The following is a 22331-nucleotide window of genomic DNA, read 5'->3' as shown; positions in this document are numbered from 1 at the left end:
CAGGTGAGTAGCCTTTTTCTTATAGTGTTGAGTGTCGTCAAACAAAAAAAAAGATTTCACAAAGGATAAAGCAACATTGTGATTTACAAATTTGAGGACTCACATCACTATTTACAGTTCACAACCCGCAATTTGCAATAAGTTAATTGGCGTTCCCTCAATTAGAGAGGCGGCTAGTACATCATGATCTCCTTGGGGGCGTCCTCGGTGGGCCGCTGCTGTTCGCGCCGCTGAGTGTAAGCGGCGTGGTCGTACATATAGATGAGGCCGATGGCGAGCAGCGACAGCACCGCGTACGGGATCAGCAGGTAGTAGCCCAGCTCCATCTGGAAAGACTTGATCTTCAGCTCCACTGGGACGTTTCCGGAGAAGCTCCTCACCAGGTCCTCCGCCACCGGGGTCACGCTGAAGTAGACCACGAAGATGACGAGGACCACTACAGACAAGCACGCTATAGGCAGGAAAAAAGTGTAAAGTGCATGCTAGAGCAGTAGGGGGCGCTACAGCCCGAAACCGTAAAGTCATTTATTGTCAAATGCTTGTGTTTCATCACACAGCGTGTCTCACCACTCATGGCGCTGAAGGTGTAGACACCGATAGGCCCCATGTAGGTCTCGTAGGGGTTGCTGACGCTATTGTACAGCGAGATAAGGATGCTGAGGGCCGAGCACAGCAGACACAACACCAGCAGAACCAAAGTCACCGTGTGGAGCGCCAACGGGACACCTTGAGTCTCCATCAACTTGGGGAAAACTGCCAGGGTAACACAAAAGTAATTTCTTAACCAGTGTTGCGTTCTCGCTACATGTTAGCGTACCAACTGTTAGCATGCTAGCATCTCATCTATTATTTCATCATTGGAAATTGTACCAATTATACAAATTATGTTAAATCCTTGCCGACGTTAACATGATATCAGTTCACATTAGAAATAATAACAGAAATGAAGAAATGGACGCCAAGAATTGATCTCAAGTCCTGCTTGTGTTTTCTCTTATTTGATGTTAGTATAACAAATGAGACATGTCAACCTTGGAAGTCAACAGGCGGTCCAAAGAGGGGACAAAGATCCCGTTGCAGTCTACCGCCGAAGATCTCCAGCGTGACCGAGGCGGTGCCGTTGAAGAAGTCGTTCCCGCCTCGGGCGCACTCCATGCTCTTGGTGGCCCATGCCGAGGACATGGCGAAGCCCAGGAGACCCGCCGATATGCAGGTGACCAGCGCGCTGGACAGGAAGTGCAGGGTCTTGGTGGTGGACGGCATGCCGGCTACGCTCGGGTCTCAGAATGACGACGTGTGTGTGTGTCTGTGTGTATCTTCCAGGGTGGAGTGAAACGCTGGCCATAAAACCGCCCCAGTTATGACTATGACCTTCGACCAGGCGGTGAAACACAAATGTGGTTGCCAAGGCTACAACAACGTCCTTCTAGTCAGATCTAGACTGGGCCGTGTCTACAGACGGAAAGCAAGTGAGTTTCTTCTGTGTCTCTGTGACAGTTTCCCAAAAGGCCCGAGAAGCAGCTGTGATTAATACGTCGTGCCGAGTCCTTGCTAAAGTCTCGGGGGATCCCCGTCTCAAAGTTGAAGTCCACGTTGAGGGTCATAAAGCACAATTAAAGTGAATGATTTACCTTGGCGTGCAGGCCCTGCCAGGAATGGCAACACCCCTGTCTTGAATGAGTGGATGTACTGCTTCCTCATGTGTGCGCATTTTGGCCACATGGGGGCAGCACATGTAACACATTGAGCCAAAAATGTGCAGCAATATTAATCATTCACAGGGAAGTTATGTTGTTTACATGTGTTGCTCCCCCACTCTAAACTGGGTTAAAAAGCCTGGAGCCTGTGTAAGCTAACTGATAAATTGGAAATTAAATTATATATTTTAATCAAATAAAATATTTTAAAATAAATATGCACGTATAAATATATTTTTGCACAGGGCTTTATCCCAAATCTTCCCAAATAAACGTACTGTATCGTTGTTCTGTCCTAACAGAAAGTGAAAGCTGGTGTAGTGGACAATGTATCCACAAGAGGGCAGCATTTCCCAATCTTGGGAAGAGAGATGATTGCCGCCACCTGCTTTCGCTGGAGTAAACACTGGCTGGCTGGCTTCCTTTGCTGGCTCCTCCTTTGGCACTGACAGGCAGGCGGCCACGCCGAACGCTCCCATGTTCGCCTCGCCTTCTTTTTTCGGCGTCCCTCCGAGAAACTGCGGGGACACATGTTGAAGCCTCCCAGGTGAGTTTAGTTCATTTTGCTGCCATAACTCGTCGTCGTCGTCGTGCAGCTCCCCCTTCGCTTAACGTAATTTTTTTTTTCCCCTCCCACCTGTCTGTCACGCTTTCTCTGCGCCTCGTAAAATGTGCATTTGACATCTCAAATGAGCCATATTCGTTTATTTTCCTCAATCTGCGGTGTGCACCCCCTTTCGAAGCCCCTCCCCACCCGAAACGATGTGCGTGTTTAAAGTTATCGTTCATGTCATTCCTGCCCCGATTAAATTGATTCATGCTTCCCCTGAGAAGTCCATGGCGAGCTGTGAGCATCCTTGCTACGTAGTTCGATGTTGCCTCTCAGAGAAGTTGCAAAAAATAATCTGGAGCATGCAAACAAATAAATTAATAATAAAAATAAACTGTTTCAATAATAACTAGGTATTACAGAAAAATAGTCATTCAAATAAAAACTATAAGGCATTGAAAGAAGTAATTATAAATAAACTATTTGATATATATTTAGATATTTTTTCTGGTATTGTAGTCAAGGTGGTAACTCCTGAAGGTATTGCAAAAGTTGTTTTAATGACCGTGTCAAGCATTTGAAACTGTCAGTTGTGCCGCCGTGCCTTCTTCTTTTGATCAAAGTGGAATTGGAAGTTGCGTTTTTGTTCGTGTGCCAAAGCACATCGCCACGTGTGGCAATCACAAGCTTGCATGCGTCCGCTTGCAAACCACAAACCGCAGAATGCAAACCTTCCGCTTCCATGATTGCAATAATGACTCTGTCGGAGCCACCACTGATGCCGAATGGCGACTTTGCACGGGGAATCCTCAATTCCCAATTTTATTCAATATCTGGCATCAGAAGCCCCCCACCCCAAAAAAAAAAAAACCTTCAGTTGTGTAATCACTGCTGACCTTGTTTGAAATGAGTCGTCCTATTGTTACGCGGCAGGAACAAAAAGCGCCATTGTCTTTCGCCCGTCGTGCGACTAATCCGCAGCTGTGTCGCACGGCCTCGAGATCGCCTTTAATCCAGATTGGGTATTAATGACTGTCTAATCCGTGCATTTTTTTTTCTGTCCCCCCCGGAGGATGCCTGACATCTCTGTGGTTGGGTGATTGGGTGGGCTCGCCTTTCGCTTTACGTCTAGAGCGACGTCATCCGCCGTTCGGATTGAGACGCCCACTGATACTACGCCCAGCTACGGCTTCTTTGTTTACGCCGCCACGCCCGCCACTAATCAAGCGACTAGTAGCGGCGTCATGACGCGTGCCACGTTCCAAAACGATAGAATCCAACGGCGAATCACATACTTCAACTCTGAGTGTTCTCAGGCTGCTGCGCTTTACGCAACTTTTAACTTCCTCAAGCGCAGATCTCAACTGGAGAGAGTGACCTATGACCTTCAATGATGCATTAGTAATCTCCAAGCCACAAACAACTTTGGAGATGTTTTGTTTTTGCAGCCGCCTACATTCCTACAGGCAGGCGTGTTATTGGCGTGTGACCGGCGAGTTCCAACATGCCAAAGGAAAAACTCCAAAAAACAAACCCTGGCCTAGCCATTACGAGCCCCTCTCAGAATTGACAGAGCACAAGTGTGGGAAATTCCTGCTCCCACTTCAGAGGGGTGTGTGTGTGTGTGTGTGCCGACAGCAGTCAATGTTTGAGGTCATATTTGCCAAAGATGACGTTTTTGTCCAGCCCTCCCCTCCCGCTAATCTGGCTTAGCACGGCCGAGCAAAGCAAAGCCTGTCACGTCTGTGTTTTTGTTGAAGCACATGACAGGAAGACCCTGCCCCTCCCCCTTCGCCTTAAACTCGATTGTTCTACCCATTGATTAATCTATTGTAAATGTGAAAACTGTAACTTGTGTTCGTTCGTCTGGCCAGCCGTCTCTTCTCGCTCGTGAGTCAGCTCGCGCCAATGACAAAATTACCAGGGGAGGCGAATCCCCAACGCTGCAAGGTCGCTCTGGAGGTCGCTTCCTGTGGGTTTCTGCTTACTTCCTGTCCCTTCACTGCATCCTGTTGACCACAAGAGCCGTCGTCGTAGCAGAAGCGCTTTGATAGCGCTTTGGACTGAGCTCCCAAAAGCATTTTTCAAAGAACCCAAATCGAAAGCTGTTTGACATTTTTGGACCGCTTGCAACCCCCCCCCCCCACCCCCCCCCCCCCCCCCCCCCCCCATCCTTCCCACACAGCGCCTCCTCCATAACCTGCAGACCACATGTGTTACCATGGCAACAAGATGTTTCTTCCCCTCTGTGACCTGACATGGGCGGCAAAGATAACGTAAAAGCAGAAGTGGCTTCGGAGCCCGAACGCAAGATCTAACCTTTCGCCGCTTTCTCGGGCCACGACATGCTACAAATGAAAACCATGACAGCACCTGTAGACCCCAAAAAAATCCACGTTGCACCAAGACTGGAACTCGGCGAGAATTTAAAATCCGAGATCTATTTCAGATATGGCTAGCGGCGAGCTGCTGACCTCTTTGTGCGAGAAGGGACGCATGCAGCAGATTTTGCACGTTCATCTATCACCGCAGCCTAGAGAGAAAGCGAGAGGCGAGAACGCCCCCCCCCCCCAACCCCCCGCGCTGTAATCCACCTCTCTTCTGCGCCAGCCTGTCTCCATGGCGACCACTTTCCACGCTCCCCGCCACATCACGCTAAAAGAGCAACGTGGAGAAGGAAGATTCGAAGGACTTGAAGTTTGAATTCTCTCTGATGTATAAATTGTGACACCACCCCCCCCCTCCCTTCCCTCGAGGGGACGCTGGGATTAGCGATCAGATTGCGACCAGTTGTGCAATCCAAACAGATTTCTGGGATCAAATCAAATGCGAGGATCACGAGGAAGCATCTCTGATTTCGGTCCACTGGACAAAAAGCAAACTTGTTGAACCGCTCGTCGCTCATTTGAATGTCGCCTCCTTAGCCGCATTTACGTCTTGTGACCGTCATCTGAGTTTTATGAGGCTCCCCTTGGAGTCAAACGACATAATTATGCAGCAACCGTAGCCCACAGGCCACTCCCAAAGGCATTCTCTTCTCTTCTTTTTTTTCTGGCCGCAAGAAAACACCATGCAGTCACAGCTACTCTGATGAGGATAAAGAATATGCGCGTCTTTCTATTATTATGTTGTCCATCTAATATGTTTTTTTTTTTTTTTCCGACTGCAGGCGGTGCCGCCGAGCCGCGTCACCCGCTTCCCGGCGTCCAGGTCGCCCGAGGACCATGTGACCCTCCCGTCATGTGACCCGGCTGCTATGGAAGTCACCCTTGGCTCGCTTTAACAGGTGAGGCTTGTTTTCTACTTTCCAGAAGGAAGAAATTTGTTTTTTTGTATTGCTCAATAAATATGACAGCTAACTTGACAGCACTGGTTGTGTTTTCATAAGCTGACTCTCACCTCTGAGCGTTCCGAGCTTATCCAGGGATTTTTTTTTTCTTTTTTTTGGGGGGGGTGGCTGTCTCACTCGGGTTTCCTCCGCAGCACAGTATACAGGAAGGCCAACGTGCTGCTTGGCTGCACAGGACAGGAAACGGTGTGTTGCTCAGCAGATGGAGAATGTATTCCTTTTTTTTATTTATTTTTTGCTCACATCACTATCGTCTCCTCAAGCACTACTGTTTTAAAAAACGATTTGTCTCTTTTAACAACGAGTCGTTCGGCTCGCTCGCTGCGAAACGAACTGAATGAATTTCACCGACGCTGATGTTTGTCGGCTGTGATAAGAAAGCGGGCAGCGGGAGATGAAGTGCGATATGCTCGCTCTTCGCCATGGCAACAGCAAATGTTTGCCCTCCCAGTCGGCCAGAGGTTTTTTTTTTTTAAAAAAAGAGAGCCTCAGAAGGAAGGTTTTGTCCAAGACGGCTCTCATCTTCTCTGCGTGGGCTTTTCACTTTGTCCTCCTCACGCCTCCTCTCTTCTTCACGAATCAAGAGGGTTTTTGTTCGGCGGCGCTCATCGCTCGTTTCTCCACCGCTGGCCTCCCTCCCTCCCTCTCTCACTGGGAGCATGCATACTTTTCCAAGTGGGACTTGAAATTGGCTATAAATAGAATGTCGATTTTCTTGTCATTCACTTTGTTTACTAACAAAGCACAAAAAGAATGACTTTTGCAAACATCTGCACACACGTTGCAAGATGTTGAAGGCGGCGGCGTCTGGAGTGGGTGGGGGCGCAGTCGATACCGCAGCGCGTCAGCCGGCGGGTCTCCAAGGTCATTAGCGCCGGCTGGAGCCCCCGGGAAAGAGGCGCCATTGATTCATGGGCGGGAGGGCTAGCGTGGTGTCAGCATTCGCCTCAGGTCGCAGTCATAAACGTTCTGGCGGTCAGACATCCCACCGTACCTTTGCTGCGAGCTCCTCACATTCCCCGCCGCCCACTTTGCCAATTCCCCAATGAGGAGACAGAGGGACTTTGTGCCCGGCGAGAACCGCGCTCAGCTAGTCTGACGCCGCCCTTGTCTGCAGGAAGAGGCAGCGCTTGTGAGCGCTTGAAAGACCTTTGGCAGGTTTTTTATTTTTTTTGTTCTGAGTCACTATAACTTGTGAGATCTCACGCTGTACAGTCCACATCTTGAGAACAAAAGCTTTTGATGAGCATCCAGATGTCTGCTCATGCGGGGTGATGCTAACCCTCGCCAACATTTCCCATCCCAAAGTACGGACGTCTCCAAAATTTTCATGATGGCCGATGAGGACATTGCACAAGCGCCACGGCCGCCATTCGCCGACCGTCTGACCCCAGCTAAACGATGACTCACGCTTGAAAAAAAAAAAAAAAAAAGTCTAATTTGAGGCGTGTGCTGTTTGGCCGCCTCACGCTGAAAAATGAGACGCTTCTGGGAATAGAACGCCGCTTTATGAATAGCGATATCGGGGACATTGTGCAAGGGAAGGAAGTGAGAGAGATGCTCGATGGGTCATGCGCCGCCCAAGAATCTTAAAGAGAACAACAATAGGTGACGAGCCTCGAGGAAGTCACGGAGATCTCAGAGGATGAACAGACAGGTTGCTGTGAGACACAAGGACAGCTAGTTGAAGCTCATTTTCGGGACTTTCCGCTGAACTTGATGACATCATGAATACTCACAAATAGCCACCCAGAGAGGGAGGGGCGGTGATGAGGGGGTTTCGCTCCCGACTCCTCCTCCTCTGCTCTCGTTATCAGTCTTTCAATGGGGTCTCCTCGCATATTGATGGCCCCGGGAATTGATATTGACCTGCACCTTCTCCTCCTCCCTCCACCCGGCCCGTGCTGACTCCAAATTCCTCCAGCATCCCCTCCCCATCCCTTTTGTGGGATGCTGCCTGGCAGCTCACCGCAACACAACCACCTCATTGATGTGACACACTTAGCCATTCTTCTTTTTCGCACAGCTGCAGCACACACACCTGCAGCCTTGAGGTGATGCAATATGTGACTTTTCATTGCTTTGAAAACACAATGAAACCTCTCAAGGTCCGTTGCTTCTCTCAGCAGCAGCAGCAGGTCTTTAAACGTCTCGCCGGAGACAGATAATTAAAACCGATGTCGTGGGACGCCCTGCCGTCCGCCATGTTGTCACGTTGAGTGCATGGACACATTAAATATAAATCGTGCATGTTTGATGTATGTTTTACATGTAGGCTTTTACATTCCCATTCAATTTACATAATCATATCAACATTATATTAGCATAATCTGTTTTGGCATAAAACATTTTCAAATAAATAAATAAATAGCAACTCATTTATGTGTGTTATGAATCTTTGCAGTTTTCTCAATGAAACGGTGCCATTTTGCTGAGTCTGGCTTCCAAACAATGGACCGTTGCGCCCTCTTGTGGCCAACCGCGCACCGCTTCCATGAATGAGTGTATGGCTCCATTGTGACTCCTTGTCTGGATGAGCACATTGGGGCCAACGTGAACGGGGCTATTCTTCCTTTGGCGTTCCCACGCGGGGAAATTTAATATCCGTCTTGTTGTTGTTTTTCCCCCGCAGTCACAATGCTTCTGTTTTTGGTGGCAACCACAACATCATCGAATTCGAGCAGTAATGGCAACCATACCCGAGGTGAGGCAGTCATCACTTTAGCCTGACGCAGTAATTAAGAATGCCGCTGAGGGATCGTTTTAGAACAATGAAGAACTATTTGTCCCCCTTGCTCCTCAGAGGGCGTCCTGTCCACTGGCCACCACGTCCTCCCCACCGTGCTGGTCCTGTCCCTGTTGCTCTTGGTCGTTGTGCTGCTGGCCTGGTACTTCCTCAGGTGACCCCCCCAACCCCACCCATCAACATATCTGACAGTCTACATCTGATGCTGCACCGTTTGTGTACTGCTTCAAATGCTAAAGTGCCAGAAAGGCTAAGCTACGTAAATCTATCCACCGCTTTAGTTTTGTTTTTACATTGAGTGGGCGGGCCACTACGAATTCTTCCTAGCAACAAGCAGCAAACCGAAAATGGACAATTGCGTCGTTGTCAACCGAATCATGTCGACTTGATTGTGGCTTAGTACATTGCAAGGCGAAGTATGTGGCGTTTGTCTATAAACAAACGCCAGGGTCTCACCCCTCCTCCTCCTCCTCCTCAACCGTGGGCCTTCACTGATTGGCTGGTGGCCAGATTCTGAGGCAGCGCTCCGGGTGACAAACACTTCCTCCTTTAGTCGCCGAGGCGGAGCCCAGAGTCAGGAAGCCGCGCTCGTTGCCTCCCTCCGACAGCCGAGTCAGTAAGTCACACACTCGAGAGCGCGAGAACATACAAACGCCTTCTGCCCAACACGTTAGCTCATGAGAAAGACGACCTTCTCCAGCTTCAGATGGTAGGCTGCCGTTTTTTTTGTGTGTCTTCTGGACTTGCTTAGATTTGGACGTCTCCATTTTTTTAGGTTAAAAAACCAGAGGAAAGCGGCGGTCACCACAGTGGACAAGAAGATACCAAATGGCATCCTGGATGAGCAAGGCAAGTCAAAAACAACGCAGCAGGAGCAGAACGTCGCCAGACGTCACAACCACTTCCTGTCGACGAGGTTAGAACTTCACGCCATTGATGATTTCTTCTTTTGACGCAGACGCTTCGGTGGTCCTCCTTCCCAGCTCCGCTTCAGCCGCCAAGAACTACCCGCCCATCGCCGTGGAACACCTGGAGGACGAGTACAGGCTGCGCTCGGCTGACGACGGAAAACTCTTCCGAGAGGAGTACAACGTAAATTTTTTTTGACACATTTAAGAAACACGGCTTGAGCGATGCTGCATCATCATTTTTTCGGACTTTTACTCCAAACGTCACATTGCCACGCCGCCCCCTACAGGCACCTGTCAGTTATTTAGCAACAAAAACCCGATGAGCGTCGTCCACATCGTCCTCTTTTTTTTTTTTTTTTTTTTTTTTTCCCCATGACACATGCATGCACCCTAACATGAAAAATACCCTTTTCCTGTTTCAGTATCTGAGTCACCATTACGTTAGCTGTGTGACTTTTATTTAGCTAATAGAGGAAGCGCAAGCGTTCAACTAATGAAGGGTGTGATAGTGGAGGAAATGACTAAAATACACACGTGAGCTCGTCTGACATGTTGTCGTCCAGTCGCTGCCGGGGGGTCACGCCCAGGGGACGTACGAGGAGGCCAACAAGGACGACAACAAGGACAAGAACAGATATCCCAATATTCTTCCCTGTGAGCATTCATAGCCCCGCTATGGTTCCAAATGGATGACTGTGATTGGTCGGTTACATAAACGGCTTTTCCTCCCGCAGATGATCATTCCAGGGTGGCGCTGACCCAGCTGGAAGGATGTCCCGCCTCCGACTACATCAACGCCTCCTACATCGATGTAAGCGTAGTATAAATAATCACGTGACGGTCCGAGTACTTTACGTGACAAAGGTTTCCTTCCTGACAGGGCTTCACCGATAAGAATAAATTCATAGCAGCGCAAGGTAAGTCTTCAGTCTTCCATTTTCTCTTTTTTTAAAAGAAATTATAACAATTTTGTGGCGGCAGGCCCAAAAGAGGACACGGTGGCCGATTTCTGGAGGATGATATGGGAGCAGAAGGTGTCGACAGTCGTCATGCTGACAAAGCTGAAGGAGAGGAAGGAAGTGAGTATTTATATCGGCGGCGGAGAATTCAAATTTGTGCGGTTAGTTCTATGAAATGATTTGAATGTGTTTCAGGACAAGTGTTACCAGTACTGGCCGGATCAGGGCTGCTGGAGCTACGGGAACGTCCGCGTGGCAGTGGAGGACTTCACCGTGCTGGTGGATTACACCATCCGCAAGTTCTGCATACAACACGTACGCTGCAGGGCCCCAAAAAAAAAAAAAACATCTTGTCGTGTGCCGTGCTTACACCTCCTCGCCGCGTTCCGCTCGCAGCAATCCGGCGACGCCGCCAAGACGCCGCCGCGTTTGGTCACGCAGCTCCACTTCACCAGCTGGCCCGACTTCGGCGTGCCCTTCTCGCCCATCGGCATGCTCAAGTTCCTCAAGAAGGTCAAGACCGTTAACCCGACTTTTGCCGGGCCCATCGTGGTCCACTGCAGGTACTGCGGCTTTCCAAATATATACAGAATATTTTTCAACATAATCAAAAAAAAAATTTTCCTTCCTCAGCGCCGGCGTCGGTCGGACGGGCACGTTCATCGTGATCGACGGCATGATCGACATGATGCACGCCGAGCAGAAAGTGGACGTCTTCGGCTTTGTCTCCAAGATCCGAGAGCAGCGTTCGCAGCTCATCCAGACGGATGTGAGCCGGGGCCGCCGAATTTTCCTCCGGACGCCGGCCATTTTGGAAATTCACGCTTCCTCCTTGGCTGTCCTGTCCGTGGCGCAGATGCAGTACTCGTTCATCTACCAGGCGCTACTGGAGTACTACCTCTACGGGGACACGGAGCTGGACGTGTCGTCTCTGGAGGGACACCTGCACAAGCTGCACAACACCTTCAAGCAAGGCGACCGCGTCGGCCTGGAGGAGGAGTTCAAGGTCGTCGGCCATTTTGCTTTTAGGAAGAAATCTCCGGCGAGCACTCGGGTGTTGATTCTGACCATTTGCGACCTCAGAAACTGACCAACATGCGTATCATGAAGGAGAACATGAGGACGGGGAACCTACCCGCCAACATGAAGAAGAACCGAGTGTTGCAGATCATTCCGTGTAAGAGAAGAAGAAGAGGAACAACGTTGCGGATGACACCTCTTCTCTCTGCGTTTGACCCGCTCGCTCTTTCTTCCTCTTTTAGACGACTTCAACAGAGTTATTCTCTCAATGAGGAGAGGGCAGGAGTTTACCGACTACGTCAATGCGTCCTTTATCGACGTAAGTGTTGCCTACACCTTTCTTAATAATAATAATGAATCTAAATTTGTTTTTGTGGTGCCTGCAGGGATACCGGCAGAAGGACTACTTCATCGCCACGCAAGGCCCGCTGCAGCACACGGTGGAGGACTTCTGGCGCATGGTTTGGGAGTGGAAGTGTCACTCCATCGTCATGCTAACCGAGCTGCAAGAGAGGGAGCAGGTTCGTTGATCAAAAATCCATGCTGGACAAAAACAAATATTACGTGAGGGTTGAACCTGTCTTTTCAGGATAAGTGTTACCAGTATTGGCCCAGCGAGGAGTCGCAGACGTACGGCGATTACAGCGTGGAGATGAAGGGCGACGCCTTGTGCGACGCCTTCAGCCTACGAGACTTGGTACTCACCTTCCTGCCGGTAAGAACACCCATAACAACGTTTATAAATGAAAAACATTTCAGTACGTCTCACGGTTGTCGTAACGTAGGAGAAGGCCACGCGGGTGATCCGGCACTTCCACTTCCACGGCTGGCCCGAAGTGGGCATCCCTGCCGAGGGGCGGGGCATGATCGACATCATCGCGGCGGTGCAGCGGCAACAGCAGCAGTCGGGCAACCATCCCATCGTGGTGCACTGCAGGTACGCTGTCCATCCCGCATGTTCCCACCGGAGGGCGCCAAAGCTATTCTTTTTGATTGCGTGTGCCTGAAGTGGGAGTAGCATGCGCGAGGTGACGGCCAAAAGGTCTGCGGGGCGCTAACGGCCTTCTGTGGCTTTGTAGCGCCGGCGCGGGGCGGACCGGTACGTTCATTGCACTGAGCAACATCTTGGAGCGCGTCAAGGCAGAAGGCCTGCTGGACGTCTTCCAAACGGTCAAGAGTTTACGCATGCAGAGGCCGCACATGGTCCAGACGGTGGTGAGTAGCGGCGGGTTGCCAGGTTTTAACATTTTTTTTAGACTGTCTGCAATTGTTTTCCTCAATTGAGTAATTTTGTTAATATTTATAAACCAAATGTAATTAACGTGTGCGATTGGTCTGACAGGAGCAGTACGACTTCTGCTACAAGGTGGTACAAGACTTTGTGGACATTTTCTCCGACTATGCCAACTTCAAATGAGCTGCTTCTTTGCCTTATCAACGTTGTCATTGTCCTTTTTTTGTCAGATGGTTGGTAAACGATCTATTTTTTGCTATGCACTTGTCCTAACGTCGACTAAACCTCCGCCCCGCCTGTATTCTGTATAAAAAGACTTGTACATGGGTTAAATAAAACAAAGTGATAATTTATATTTTGCAGTATGGATGACAGGTGTCTGTTTATTTGCTCTTTTACTTGTTATATAATATTGTACTTTGCAATCTCGTTATCTGTGTCTTATTTTTCAAAGTTGTGAATGTAGTTATGTAACAAAACAGACCTTTCGTTTCGTTTATTGGTGACTGTGTAACAGGTTCATCAAGCCCTCAAATGTGATTGAAGCGGCTCATCGACACATTGAACTCAAGAAAGGAAAAAAAAAAGCACAACAAAGTCAGCTTTCTCCAGCCAACCATTTGCAGTATGTATTTTTTATGCCATATGTTTTACTTTTTTTAATGAAGCCTAATTTTACAGAATTATAATATAAAACAGGAAGCAAATTTAAAAATATAATGCGGTGAAAGTAGAGGATTTGAAAACTTAACATGTTTTTTGAAAAGTGTTTAGATCACTCGGCGATTGCGTTACAATCGACTTTGGGAGGAATTTCATGCAACTAACTAAACGTGTTAACGCAGTATGTGCGTATTTTTTAAAACTGAAATAATGTTTGATTTACATTTTTTAATTCTAAACAGTAAAGAGAATTTATTACTGAAAGCTTTCATTATTTCAATGACTAATTCAAAAATGTTTTTATAATTTTATTAATTTATCATTCTTTTTTATTTCAATTTTATGTTTAGATATATTTATATTTTTAATAGTAAACATCCCCAAATCTAGCTGTTTTAAGAATTAATTTTTTGTAATATTTCTATTTTACTTTGTTGATTCTGCAAATATTTTTTTTGAGCATCATCAGTGACAAACTGATTTTTAAAAAAAATAAATCCTTTATTCGCGCTGGTTTGGTTTTGTTATTTCTTTTAACCACTTGAGGGCAGTGTTGTCTCTTTTACAGGTTCCACTTGAATTACCTTCGTCCTTCCTCAATAGACGTCATATTTCAGTTTAAATAACCTCTCCGTCCGTTCCACGTGAGCATTTAAACTTGTGACACCCAAGCTCAAAGCCACGTGATGTTCACAATTTCAGTGCATGTCCACCAATCCTGTTTCTTCTGTTGCAGACCATCTCAAAGCTTCTTTGTGGACTAAAGCTTCTTCAGGGTCATCATCGCCACGGTAACGCTCCATCAGCCACCCCCACCGGAAGGTCAGCGAGAGGTCGTATGAATTATGTATTAACTCCGTTGTTGTCGCTTGACTTTCTATTTTGGACTTTCCTTCCGCTGGTGATGCTCACTGACTTTCATTTACGATATTTGCAGCAACTTTATCTCATCGTTGTTCATTATTCTCCCAAATCAAGACATTTGGGTCTCACTTCACTTTTTCACATGAAATTTTGTCTTTATCAAACTTAATCATCTTGCGAAAGGTCACCGTTGTAGACTGACTCATCTGTAGGGCTGATCAAATATTTCCTAACTAATTCATCAGACTTTCTGGAGTAGGTGGAACCTAACGGTAAACAATTTTCAGAAAAGCTTTTCTCTGTGTCATGATTGGCCAATTACTTGCAGAAAGTCTTCCCAGAAGACATTGGCATACTCCCTATAATATGCTCTCTAATGTCATTTTTGAGCTTTTAGTGCAATGTGATATTTATATTTTACGTGATATATTGTAAGGTGATACTTTGCGGATGGGAGGGGAATAAAAAGGTTTAAAATAACACCAAATGTCTAGTTATATTCCCAGCGGGTCCCTAAAAATAGCTCAAATGGACTCTTCATCTCGTTCATCCGTCTTCATTTCAATGACGGATCCGGAACCGGACTCACTTTAAAGCTTTCAGTCAACAAATAAGTCCACGTGTGTCTTTTACAAGCCTTCACAGCTAAACACACCCGGATGTCCGCAAAGGCTTCGACGGTCACTCTTAAAATGTGTGGCAAATCTGATTCTGATCCAGATTCAATTGAGCTTCAGATGGACACATTTTGTTTCGATTTAAATGTGCCTCGTCACTTTAGAAAATCAAAGTTCATAGGGCAAGATGGGCGAAATATTGACCATTTTTAATTAAACATTTTGCAGAGGTGGCTGCTCTGTTTGAAAAGCGCTCGTATGGCCACGTTTTTTTTTTTTTTTGTTCCCGCGCCGTACTGTGTAAACTCAAAAAGGCCCCTATAGGTAGACATCTTGAAAAGGACAATATATGCAAGCGCAAACACACGACGTTCATCTTATCACCACAATGACCTCAACCCTTTGTCCTGTTACCGAAAATCGGTCTGTTTGCTGTGCAAAAGCGACAGTGGTTACGAAACAGGATGTGTTATTAAAATATTCTCACACACCTCTTGTTCCGCCATCTTGGTACAAAATGGTTTGTATTGCGCGTTGCTAACAGGGCAAGTCGGGCAAACATTTTTTTTCTGTGTGTATGCGCACGCGTGCTGGTTAGATCAGTTTGAAATTAAAATGCCACAAATATTTGGATTGTTGGAAAAAAAAATTTATGCCTGAAGGGAATTTAGCAGGTAGATAAATTGCATCGAGAGCAAAAATTAGCCCCGTAATATCAGCTCTGTTAATCTTGATGGACTTGCTCATATTCCTATTTGATGTAACAATGCTAAAAAGAACAAAAAAACTTCCCTTACATTTAAATATATATATTTAATATGTAATCTTTGTTGTCAATTCTGAGCCAAGTCACATGACAATGTAGTGTAGTCACAAAGGAGTGCGAACCCGGAAGCTCGTGCGGACCTTGAAGTGGCCCTGGACTCAAGGTTTTCCCATCGGGCCGGAATGTAGTTATGTAACGACCCCCCCACCCCCAGCCCCCCGCCCTGCAACCTTGCACCCCACCCTCCACGCATTTTAAAGAGGCGGCGTAAAGGCTGATGATGCCATGGAAGATGGGCGAGCGGAGGCAGATGGAAAGTTGAGGAAATGGGGGGGCGGCGATAAAGGTGTAACGGGGTTCTGAGGACGAGGAGGAGGTTGATCGGCAAGTGCACGAGAGAGAGAGAGAGCGAGAGAGAGAGAGGCAGGAAGAGGAAGTGGGTGAGAGAGGGGGGAAGACAGTGGCTTTAAGGGAGAGAGCGCAGTATAGACACGGCATTGTGGTGCTGCTGAGATGTCCGAACAAAGAGGTGAGTGAGTACACACAAGGAGGGGTGTGTGTGTTTGCAAACAGGTGCTTATTGTGTGTGTGTGTGTGCTGTGGTTTATTAATTGATGGAAATCTTGTGCTTAATTCAATAAGAGAATTGCATGATGGTATGTTCATGTGCTTGGGCGTAATGATTACTGTTGTTCATGACTCACTGGAAAGTGTGATTGCACATCCATGACAGTAGGGGGCAGTGGTGCTGTCATGTTTGGACAGTCTTTGTTGCAAGACAGTTTCATTTAAAAACAAATATGAGTAAATTCAGTAGTCAGTATTGTTCTCAAGCTGCGAAGGAACAAGACCGTCTGTAGCTTGTGACTTCCTGAGCCCAGGAAGTGTTTTTTTTTTCAGTTTCACATCAGTGTCCCATCATGAACGTCGAGCGCATCGTCTGCCCTGACTTGTGACATATTTTACCTCCCGGTGTCCTCATTTCCTCTTTCTTCACTTTTCCGATTCCTCTTGGCAACTCGTTGTTATTCCGGTACCACAAAACTTCCTCTTAAGTCCCATCAGAAAACTACAACTGATTTTTTTTTCCGGCATGGCTTTTCTGAATGGCTCCACAAATTTGCAGGCCAGTCACACACACACTTCCACAGAGGCAGGCAGGGGATCCCGATCCGTCACAGTGATGACATCATCTGGGTAATAAACAAGAGCCAAACAAGGGAGTCCCCCGCTTCCTCTGCCGCTCTCATTGGTGAGCGGGGGGGAGAAGGCGTCGCCATGGAAACCTTGAAGGGTGGCGGGGTCTTCATTCCAAACTCACACACGCAGCGGCCGCTTGTAACTCGGAGGGCTTTTCCTTCTTTGGATTTTCTCGAACTTGACCGGTGTCAACGAGGCAGGTAGGAAGGTGCCGCCTTTTGCCAACGCCAACACGTGCATGCTCGCAACATGTTCCTTGAACAAACATCACGCCGGATCAATGCGTGCGTGTGTGTGCAAGTTTGTGTTTCCCAAAGCGTCACTAAGCCCTGAACACACTGCAGAAGATGAGGAAATCCGCCACGCCGCGTCTACCTTTCAACTGTCAATTTCCCGACAGGATTTTTGCAGGATTTAAAAAAAAGAAAATCTACTTTTTTAGGAAACTGACGTTTATTTGCGCAAATGCAGGACGACGCAATCCGCCAGCTCGCTCTGGTTAAAATTTACACAGGCACATCTGGGCACAAGCCGATGTCATGCTAACCACTTTCATGTCTCCTTTTTTTTTGTCCCCCCCTCTTCTTCCTGTTTGACCCCGACAGCAGACATGAAAGAGAAGAACCCGTGGTACAAGTCTTGGACCGTGGTGATTGTCGTCTGCGCGTTGATTGCCATTATCGCCCTGGTGGTGGTCACGGTGGTCCAAAACATGCCGCTGCAGCAAAAGTACAAGGTGAACCAACTTTTATCGGCATTTCAGCGAGAAACCAACATCCAGCCAGATCAGTTTTGTCCGCAAAATGTTCTAGCACGTCTTCCTGTCCATTTTTTGGCATGTGGTGGCCCTCTAAGTTGCCAAGGAACGCATCCAGCTCAGTTGGAACAACATTTTAGCGCTAATGGCTGCTGATGTCATGGCCTGACAATCTTTGCCGTCACATCTGTTCTAGATTAGCATCTAAAGCGGTTTACTAAACACTTCCTTAATACACTAACCAAGACATCGGCATGTCTGCACACACTTCATAGTTTCACGCTTCTCAGCATCACCCTTATCGTACACACACACACTCAAATGTTTTGACTGGGGATTCCTTTTTGTTCCCTTTTTTAGTATGGCATTGTTCTGGACGCCGGCTCGTCGCACACGACCGTCTTCGTCTACGCCTGGCCCGCCGAGAAGGATAACGACACAGGCCGGGCCGAGCAGAAACACTCCTGCACTGTCAAAGGTACACTGATGTTTGCATTTTTGTTTGAATGGATGACTAAAAAAAAATAAATAAACCAAAAACCTCAAATAGCATATTTTTTTTGACACACTTAAAAAAAATCTGAATGTGGCAGGGCCAGGTATCTCCAGCTACGCGGCGATGCCATGGAAGGCCGGTCAGACGTTGAGGGAGTGCATGCTAGAGGTCGAGAAGAACATTCCTAAGAAACGACATGCCCAGACGCCCGTCTACTTGGGAGCCACTGCCGGGATGAGATTACTCAAGTAAGGAAGGAAGCCATGTTGGAGTTTAACTTTATGATGTCAACAAAACACTTAGTACATCATTACCTTCTGGTATGGGTGCTTTGGCCACCAGGGGGCAACGTACTGCAGGTAGACAATTATAGACAGTGATTATTGTCTCTCTACATGCGTTGTTTTTTATTTTTGTTATTTATAGTAACTGCAATGTCGATGCTAATTCCTGATTTTGTTAATGCGCAGTATGAGGAATAGCTCGGCATCCGAGGAGGTGTTCCGGGCCGTGTCGGAGACCCTACAAACCTTCCCCTTCTCCTACCAGGGCGCCAGGATCCTCAGCGGCCAGGAGGAGGGCGCTTTCGGATGGGTCACCGTCAACTACTTGGACGACCGCCTCAAACAGGTTCTGAAAAGCGCTCCTTCCGTTTCAGTGAAGGCGCCAGCTCTGAGATCAAATCCGTCGTTTGATGCCTCTAAGCGTGTGCGTCAACAGGGCCTGAAAACCACGGGGGCCCTGGACCTCGGCGGGGCGTCCACCCAGATCAGCTTTGTTTCCAAAACGTTCGACGGCACAGAGTCGCCCGGCAACTCGGTGACCTTCCGGTTGTACGGAAACGACTACAACCTTTACACGCACAGCTTCCTGTGTTACGGGAAGGATCAGGCCCTCATAATGGCGCTGGCGCACCAAACTCAGGTTGACGCCCTTTCAAAGCATGACCTTTTTTTCCAGGACTACTCATGAACTTAGAAAGCATGGCTACTTTATGCCCATATTTCAAACGCTTGCATTCTTTGTTCTCCACCAGTCAGGTCCCCCAGGAATAAAGGACCCATGCTTCCACCCCGGCTACAAGGAAATAAAGGATTACTCGACGCTCTACGACAGTCCCTGCGTGTCGGACAGGAAGCCCCGGGGAGCCCCCCCGGCTTTCTACCACTCAGGTGTAGGAAACTTCCAACAATGCCAGGACGTAGTCCGGACCCTCTTTAACTTCAGCCAATGCAAATATAGCCGCTGCTCCTTCAACGGGGTCTACCAGCCAACCGTGGAGGGGCTCTTCGGGGTAAGCAGACCGCCGACACCAGCATGATGTGCAAACGTTGCTGTAGACAAAAATATAACAATCAGATTATTGTTTTCATGATTTTTTTTTTTTCTGCTGCCGTCTTTTACCCTGTGGTAGGCATTCTCAGCTTACTACTACATTATGAACTTCTTCAACCTCACCACCACGTCCTTCCCTCTGGTCACGGTCAAGGAAACGGTCGCACGTTTCTGCGCTACACCCTGGCAAGAGGTCACCATCCACCGATAAGTGTGTGTTTACATATAGTATACAACTAACTGACTAACTGTCCAGGTGAAGCAGCAGAACCCAGGCACCAAGTTGAAATATTTAGTGGGCTACTGCTTCGCCGGCACCTACCTCATCACACTGCTGACGGAAGCTTACAACTTCACCTCAGAAAGCTACTCCAACATCACATTCATACACAAGGTGCACTGACTCGAGGTTAAAATGTTATTTGGAACTGTATATGATGATGTCACGTTCCCAGATTAAAGGAAGCGACGCAGGCTGGACTCTGGGCTACATGCTCAACCTGACCAACATGATCCCGGCCGAGGCTCCCGCCGCACCGCCGCTGCCTTACGCCGGCTACGTGGCCATCGTCACCATCATCGTCGTCTTGCTGGTGGTCTTGCTGGTGCTCATCTTGCGCGCCTTCGGGCTGAGCTGCTCTAAGCGGCCGCACGTCATATAAACGCGGGCGGCCAGCACTTTGAAGGACTACTGTCAGCCTGCACATGAACTGTCAGACTGTATAAATGAAATAGCCCATATGGTTTCTAAAACACCTTTTAATAAGTCATAGAGCCATGTAATGTACAAAATATACAAAAATGTATCGAGCAGGGTTGGTGAGTTGTGCGATTTTCGTGTTGAAAAAGAAAAACGGATTTTACTTTGGAAGTACATTGCAGGCAAATGCTGCCCTCTTGTGTTCGTATATATATTGCACCTGTGCCTTTACAAAGACGGTAAGAGTTTTGTATGAACGTTGCTTCTTGCTACCTCTTGGGGAAACTACACTCTAAAAACTGTGACTTCAATTATTAGTCACACTTTTTTTTTTAAAGTGTTGAGTTTTCACCTTTTTTAAGTCAAGTCAACCTATTTCGGTTTTACAGTGTTGCAAGACAACTTTTTCGGCCATCTTTTTAGTAACAATCATCTTGTATAGCAGGCCTTGATGGAGGTCTGTTGTCACCCAAGCACCTATTTGGTCATTATTTGTTATTTTTTTAGGCTACAACGTGCAGGTAGGTGTTTTCAAATCCAAAGTCGTGGCACGACGCTCTTCCTCTCCCAGCTCCACTTTGACAGGAAGTGGAAACTTAGCCACCCTTCCTCGGCATTCACGCCCCAGCTCTTATCTGTGGGGAATGTTCTAACAAGGGAGACAAAATAAAAATAAATGACCAGACTTTCAACCTCCATATCAGCTACATGGAAGGCTTTTTTTTTTCCATAGCTGCTGACCTTTTTCATCCTGCTAATTGAGCTTCCTATTAAGGCTGGGCGCCAGCATGTACGGCACCGCCGGCCGGCCGCCGTTCTGCAAGGTGTCGGCCTGCTCCGACACGGAGGGGATGACGCGCTCGGACACGTCGGCAGGATGCTCCCGCTCGATGATGTTGGCCGTCTCGGCGTCCAGCTCACGCAGGTCGTCCCGGTAAAAGCGCTGGCGCAGGCGCTTTATCTGCGGCAGCTCCACGCACGTCTCCATCAGCACCAGAATACACACCAGTCCCAGTACCAGGTACACTGAAACACACACAAAATCACACACTCTCACCAGCATGTTAATATTTTAAATCTAGCTGACAAATTGTTTATACGATGACCTATGACCTGCCTAAATGAAGCTTCGCCATCACTTCAACACTTGTCACACAAATGCCACTAGAGGGCACCAAAGCACAATTTTACATGAGAATTGGCAATAACAAACTGGCCTTACGAGTAATGAGCAGCTTGTAGATCTTCCCGTGAGGGTTGTCCTCGGTACTGTGAGTCTCTCCTGGGACGTAGTCTCCGAGGCCAATGGTGGTCAAAGAGATGAAGCAGAAGTAGAGGGACTCCAGGAAGTTCCAGCCCTCCTCCAAGGCATAGAAGATCCACGCCGGGATGAAGAGGACCGCAAGAAACATCACCACGGCGAGGACCGCTACGTGGGCGACGGCGAACTTGGCCTTGGACACGGCCCACCGGTGAGGGAAGTGGGCCAGGGGACGGTGGGTGACCACCACCATGATCCTCTGCACCAGGACGGAGAGTAAGAAGAGGGTGAAGGGGATTCCCACGATGGAGTAGAAGATGCAGAAGGCCTTCCCTTCGTCTGACAGAGGAACGGTATGGCCGTAACCTTGACACAAATAATTGGGCATATTTGTATACAATTCCTATCAACACAATTTGTATGTAATGGTCTCTGATGCATCCTTCAAATGGAGATTTTGTGATGTCTAAAGCGGACCCCCCAGGGCTTCCAGGGTAGTCGCGCGCCAGCCCTGAGCGACACCTGCACGGTGAGCCTCACCTGTGGTGGTCAGCACGGTGCTGGTGAAGAACAGCGAGGACATGAAGTCCCAGTTCCGGTGGTGAGTTTTGCCCACCACCGACACGCCATAGTTGTGGGCTTCCAGGGCGCGCACCAGCAGCTGGTGGAGGCTGGCGTCCGACACGCAGGTGTTGTTGGCCAAGAAGTCCCTGCGGCTGGCCTCCAGTTCATCGCGGAGCTGGACCTCGTAGGGCAGCTCGATGGCCGAGAAGATGCCTGCGCCAATGAGCAGGTAAACGCCGTAGGTGACCACCAGCAGCGCGAAGTTGAGCGCCGACTGGTGATCCTCCGCGAAGCGAGCGCAGACGCCCCCCATAGCGCGGAAATGTGAAAGAAATACCCTTTTGCCAGTTGAACGAACAATGGAAAGCAATCGACCGACAGTGGCGACTTCTTCCTGCTTCGTCACATCACCGACGAGGAAGAGATAACGTCACTCACCTTGACATGTTTTAATCGGAAATTTCAACTCAAATATCCGCTATAAAAAAAGTTTTTATTTTTTCGTCCAACTAACTTTAGTGGTGATATTTGCTTTTGTTTTAGCCGGTTAATGTCATCGCAGGGGACATGAAATTGGGCTCCCAACAAATCTAAACCGGTTCAACCGGTTTTGGGTTTGGAATCACAACAATGCACAGACGG

The 22331-nt window shown here is 48.1% G+C and overlaps 4 protein-coding genes across 13 annotated transcripts; 2 read left to right on the top strand and 2 right to left on the bottom strand.

The window, feature by feature from the left end:
- On the bottom strand, positions 1-1324 carry LOC125991272 (clarin-3). The gene is made up of 3 exons (XM_049759058.2): positions 1032-1324; positions 568-753; positions 1-451 (listed from the first exon to the last, which is right to left on the bottom strand). The coding sequence occupies exons 1-3, from the start codon at positions 1261-1263 to the stop codon at positions 174-176; spliced, it is 696 nt and encodes a 231-aa protein (XP_049615015.1). The 5' UTR covers positions 1264-1324; the 3' UTR covers positions 1-173.
- Positions 1325-2095: 771 nt separating this feature from the next.
- On the top strand, positions 2096-12819 carry LOC125991263 (receptor-type tyrosine-protein phosphatase epsilon). 3 transcript variants are annotated; one of them, XM_049759040.1, is made up of 22 exons: positions 2096-2244; positions 5417-5533; positions 8229-8300; positions 8400-8496; positions 8853-8958; positions 9118-9191; positions 9301-9434; positions 9817-9907; positions 9988-10064; positions 10134-10170; positions 10235-10332; positions 10408-10527; positions 10609-10775; positions 10846-10981; positions 11069-11218; positions 11296-11389; positions 11475-11551; positions 11619-11753; positions 11822-11947; positions 12018-12169; positions 12312-12447; positions 12575-12819. In XM_049759040.1, the coding sequence occupies exons 3-22, from the start codon at positions 8283-8285 to the stop codon at positions 12647-12649; spliced, it is 2100 nt and encodes a 699-aa protein (XP_049614997.1). In that variant the 5' UTR covers positions 2096-2244; positions 5417-5533; positions 8229-8282; the 3' UTR covers positions 12650-12819. The 3 variants fall into 3 exon arrangements, with proteins under 3 accessions (XP_049614997.1, XP_049614998.1, XP_049614999.1); XM_049759041.1 differs by lacking the exon at positions 8853-8958; XM_049759042.2 differs by lacking the exons at positions 2096-2244; positions 5417-5533; positions 8229-8300 and having other exon boundaries at positions 8451-8496; positions 8853-9051.
- Positions 12820-12952: 133 nt separating this feature from the next.
- On the top strand, positions 12953-20562 carry entpd1 (ectonucleoside triphosphate diphosphohydrolase 1). 8 transcript variants are annotated; one of them, XM_049759052.2, is made up of 12 exons: positions 12962-13091; positions 13698-13773; positions 13866-13951; positions 17185-17312; positions 17694-17811; positions 17927-18077; positions 18300-18459; positions 18550-18753; positions 18866-19123; positions 19244-19357; positions 19421-19558; positions 19620-20562. In XM_049759052.2, the coding sequence occupies exons 4-12, from the start codon at positions 17187-17189 to the stop codon at positions 19824-19826; spliced, it is 1476 nt and encodes a 491-aa protein (XP_049615009.1). In that variant the 5' UTR covers positions 12962-13091; positions 13698-13773; positions 13866-13951; positions 17185-17186; the 3' UTR covers positions 19827-20562. The 8 variants fall into 8 exon arrangements, with proteins under 8 accessions (XP_049615008.1, XP_049615006.1, XP_049615003.1 ...); XM_049759050.2 differs by having other exon boundaries at positions 17182-17312; XM_049759051.1 differs by lacking the exon at positions 13698-13773 and having other exon boundaries at positions 12953-13091.
- LOC125991271 (potassium channel subfamily K member 1) lies at positions 19906-22297 on the bottom strand. Its single transcript, XM_049759057.2, has 4 exons — positions 21666-22297; positions 21087-21491; positions 20606-20890; positions 19906-20513 (listed from the first exon to the last, which is right to left on the bottom strand). The coding sequence occupies exons 1-3, from the start codon at positions 22000-22002 to the stop codon at positions 20619-20621; spliced, it is 1014 nt and encodes a 337-aa protein (XP_049615014.1). The 5' UTR covers positions 22003-22297; the 3' UTR covers positions 19906-20513; positions 20606-20618.
- Between the last annotated feature and the right edge of the window lie 34 nt (positions 22298-22331).

The sequence above is a fragment of the Syngnathus scovelli genome, chromosome 21 (assembly GCF_024217435.2).
Source record: "Syngnathus scovelli strain Florida chromosome 21, RoL_Ssco_1.2, whole genome shotgun sequence".
In the NCBI taxonomy this organism is placed as follows: domain Eukaryota; kingdom Metazoa; phylum Chordata; class Actinopteri; order Syngnathiformes; family Syngnathidae; genus Syngnathus; species Syngnathus scovelli.
This window is presented reverse-complemented; position numbering and strand designations above follow the sequence as displayed.

Excerpts from the sequence above, each read along its gene's own strand:
- LOC125991263 (XM_049759040.1), top strand. Across the intron at positions 8,959-9,117 it reads TCCCTCCGACAGCCGAGTCA|GTTAAAAAACCAGAGGAAAG; the intron begins GTAAGTCACACA and ends CCATTTTTTTAG. Across the intron at positions 11,948-12,017 it reads TGGTACTCACCTTCCTGCCG|GAGAAGGCCACGCGGGTGAT; the intron begins GTAAGAACACCC and ends GTCGTAACGTAG.
- entpd1 (XM_049759045.1), top strand. Across the intron at positions 17,812-17,926 it reads ACACTCCTGCACTGTCAAAG|GGCCAGGTATCTCCAGCTAC; the intron begins GTACACTGATGT and ends TGAATGTGGCAG. Across the intron at positions 18,460-18,549 it reads TGGACGACCGCCTCAAACAG|GGCCTGAAAACCACGGGGGC; the intron begins GTTCTGAAAAGC and ends GTGCGTCAACAG.
- LOC125991271 (XM_049759057.2), bottom strand. The coding sequence starts at position 22,002 with ATGGGGGGCGTCTGCGCTCGCTTCGCGGAGGATCACCAGTCGGCGCTC. Across the intron at positions 21,492-21,665 it reads CACCGTGCTGACCACCACAG|GTTACGGCCATACCGTTCCT; the intron begins GTGAGGCTCACC and ends ATTTGTGTCAAG. Across the intron at positions 20,891-21,086 it reads CTACAAGCTGCTCATTACTC|TGTACCTGGTACTGGGACTG; the intron begins GTAAGGCCAGTT and ends TGTGTGTTTCAG.
- LOC125991272 (XM_049759058.2), bottom strand. The coding sequence starts at position 1,263 with ATGCCGTCCACCACCAAGACCCTGCACTTCCTGTCCAGCGCGCTGGTC. Across the intron at positions 754-1,031 it reads ACCGCCTGTTGACTTCCAAG|TTTTCCCCAAGTTGATGGAG; the intron begins GTTGACATGTCT and ends TTACCCTGGCAG. Across the intron at positions 452-567 it reads CACCTTCAGCGCCATGAGTG|CGTGCTTGTCTGTAGTGGTC; the intron begins GTGAGACACGCT and ends TCCTGCCTATAG.